This window comes from Macrobrachium nipponense, chromosome 27 (genome assembly GCF_015104395.2).
Source record: "Macrobrachium nipponense isolate FS-2020 chromosome 27, ASM1510439v2, whole genome shotgun sequence".
Lineage (NCBI taxonomy): Eukaryota > Metazoa > Arthropoda > Malacostraca > Decapoda > Palaemonidae > Macrobrachium > Macrobrachium nipponense.
The window spans coordinates 24,531,465-24,533,964 of NC_087216.1; the positions used below are offsets into that span (position 1 = coordinate 24,531,465).

General features: G+C 35.7%; 1 protein-coding gene across 1 annotated transcript in view; it reads right to left on the reverse strand.

The window, feature by feature from the left end:
* LOC135200630 (uncharacterized) overlaps nt 1–2,500 on the reverse strand; it is a gene marked incomplete at its 5' end in the record, with an annotated part of 90,585 nt that overhangs the window by 24,877 nt on the left and 63,208 nt on the right. Inside the window, one exon of the mRNA XM_064229240.1 lies at nt 926–1,129. Coding sequence (XP_064085310.1) covers nt 926–1,129 — 204 coding nt within the window. The remainder of the gene's footprint in view (nt 1–925; nt 1,130–2,500) is intronic.

Sequence of the window (2,500 nt, forward strand, 5' to 3'; positions counted from 1 at the left end):
CAAACCGCCATAATACGCGTTGGTGGCAAAACTGAACATGTGTAACATCTCGTCATGAATAAATACCTTCCATTTTTTTTTATCAGTATAAAAGTGGTACCTACTGCGTTAAGTCACCAAATATTCTAGAAATTTTTTTTTAACACAACTGTCTATTGCTGTTTAAGCGTTCACCACGGCTAATCTTCTGAGAAAATAAAAAAAAACTATTATTGTTTGAATAACACTAAGAGTTCAGACAATTTGGAATCAAAATTACACACACACACACACGCACACACACACACACACACACAGATATATATATATATATATATATATATATATATATATATATATATATATATATATATATAAATATATAAAACGGAGGGATATTATTATTATTTCCTTGTTTTTAAATTAGACCCAGTCTGACAGCAAAGTCGAATGAGACGCAAGTTATAAACATGCTCTAGGCCTATGTGGAATTATCAACTTTCGTTTTTAACAAGAGCCACAACGGTTAATGTTCTTAATTCACTATAAAAAAAAAGGTGTGAAATTCCATAAGTTAGATTATTTTAGAAACTGAACCATACGAACTTCTCCGTAAAATATAAAGTTATTTGCTTCCTTTTATGCTCCAGACGTATGTAGAATAATTAACTTTTGCTATTTACAAGAGCCAAGACGGTAAATGTTTTTAATTTACTATAAAAAGGCGTGAAATTCTGAAAGTTAGATTGTAAAAGAATCTGAATAATACGAAGTTCAATGTAGCAAAATATAGAACATTTTTAGAATTTAAACCGACCATAGAAAACGTGTTTCCTAACCGACGCGTAAGCGGACGAGGCCGGTGACGTATATTACCATACGACGCCAAAACTCCTTTCTAAAAAAGAATAAAAGATTGCAATGAAAAATAATAAAAAAAACTTACTGTCATCATCGTCGTCGTCGTCGTCATCGTCGTCGGACGCTTCATCGTCGTCCGTTTTCGTACGGTCGTCATTCGGGTCGTGGATGGGCAAGGTCGCTCCGAAGCGCTGGAGGCAGATATCGAGGTGCTCGGCCAAGAGGCGGCCTCCTCTCCGGCCGGCGATCTTCCGCAGCTTCCGCCGCGTCATCCGGCACAGGTCGCAGCCTGCGGGAGGAGGAGGAGTTACAAGGAGTTACAAGGATTAGGATGTCTCAAAGACTTGTTAGTCCATCCCAAGAGGAGACATCGTGTGCTCACTTATCTGTAGGAGCAGGTTTTATTGTGCATTCAGTGTCCTAAATGATTTTAGGAGGAGGAGGAGGAATTGATTGATTGGTTTTGAGTTATCTGGCGTTACAAGGAGGAGGAGGAAGAAGGAGGAGAAGAAGGTGATTCGTCGGGAATAGATGTATTTATTAGATGAAGAAGAAGAAGACGACGATAATTTTGTTTAATGTGAAGATGAACGTAAATAAATATAGAACAAGAAGAAGAAGAAGAAGAAGAAGGAGAAGAAGAGAATGTTGCTTAATGTGAAGAAGAACGTGAATAAGTATAACAGAAGAAGAAAAAAAAAAGAAGGAGAAGAATAAGAAGAAGGAGAAGAATAAGAAGAAGAGGAGAATTTTGCTTAATGTGAAGAAGAACGTGAATGGATATAACAGAAGAAGGAGAAGGAGAAGAAGAAGAAAGAGAAGGAGAAGAAGGAGAATAAGAAGAAGGAGAAAGAGCAGAAGAAGAAGAAGGAGAAGGAGAAAGAGAAGAAGAGGAAGAAGGAGAAGGAGAAGGAAGAAAGAAGAAAAGAAAGATAAAAGGAAGAGGAGAAGGAAGAAGAAGAAAAAGAAGGAAAAGAAGGAGAAGAGGAAGAAGAAGAAGAATAAGAAAGAAGGAAGAAGAAAGGGAAGGAGAAGACAGAAGAAGAAGAGAAGAGGAAGGAGAAGAGAAGAAGAAGAGAAGGAAGAAGAAGAAGAAGAGTAAGGAAGCAGAAAAGAAGAAAAGTAAAAGGAGAAGAAGAAGGACTAAGAGAAGAAGTAAATTTTGCTTAATGTGAAGAAGAACGTGAATAAATATAATAGAAGAAGAAGATGAAGAAGAAGAATAAGAAGTGAATTTTACTTAATGTGAAGAAGAACGTGACTAAATATAACAGAAGAAGAAAAAGAAGGAGAAGCAGAAGCAGAAGAAGAAGAAGATGATAATTTTACTTAATGTGGAGAAGGACGTGAATAAATATAAAAGAAGAAGAAGAAGAAGAAGAAGAAGAAGAAGAAGAAGAAGAAGAAGGAGAATAGAATTCTGTTTAATGTAAAGAGATCTGACAAGAAAAAAAAGTTAATTTACATACTAGTGGTCCTATAACTTATAGGCCTATGGTACAACAGTTTGTGTGTGGTAAAAAGTGTCATTATTGTTTCTCATTTGATGGCTTTTTTTTTTTTCCTTTTTTTATATTATAGACATGAGTAAGGAAGTGATAGAATTTTCTGTTTGTGAAAAAAAGCGTAATTAACCTTGGTTTCTGCTATTCAAGGGGGA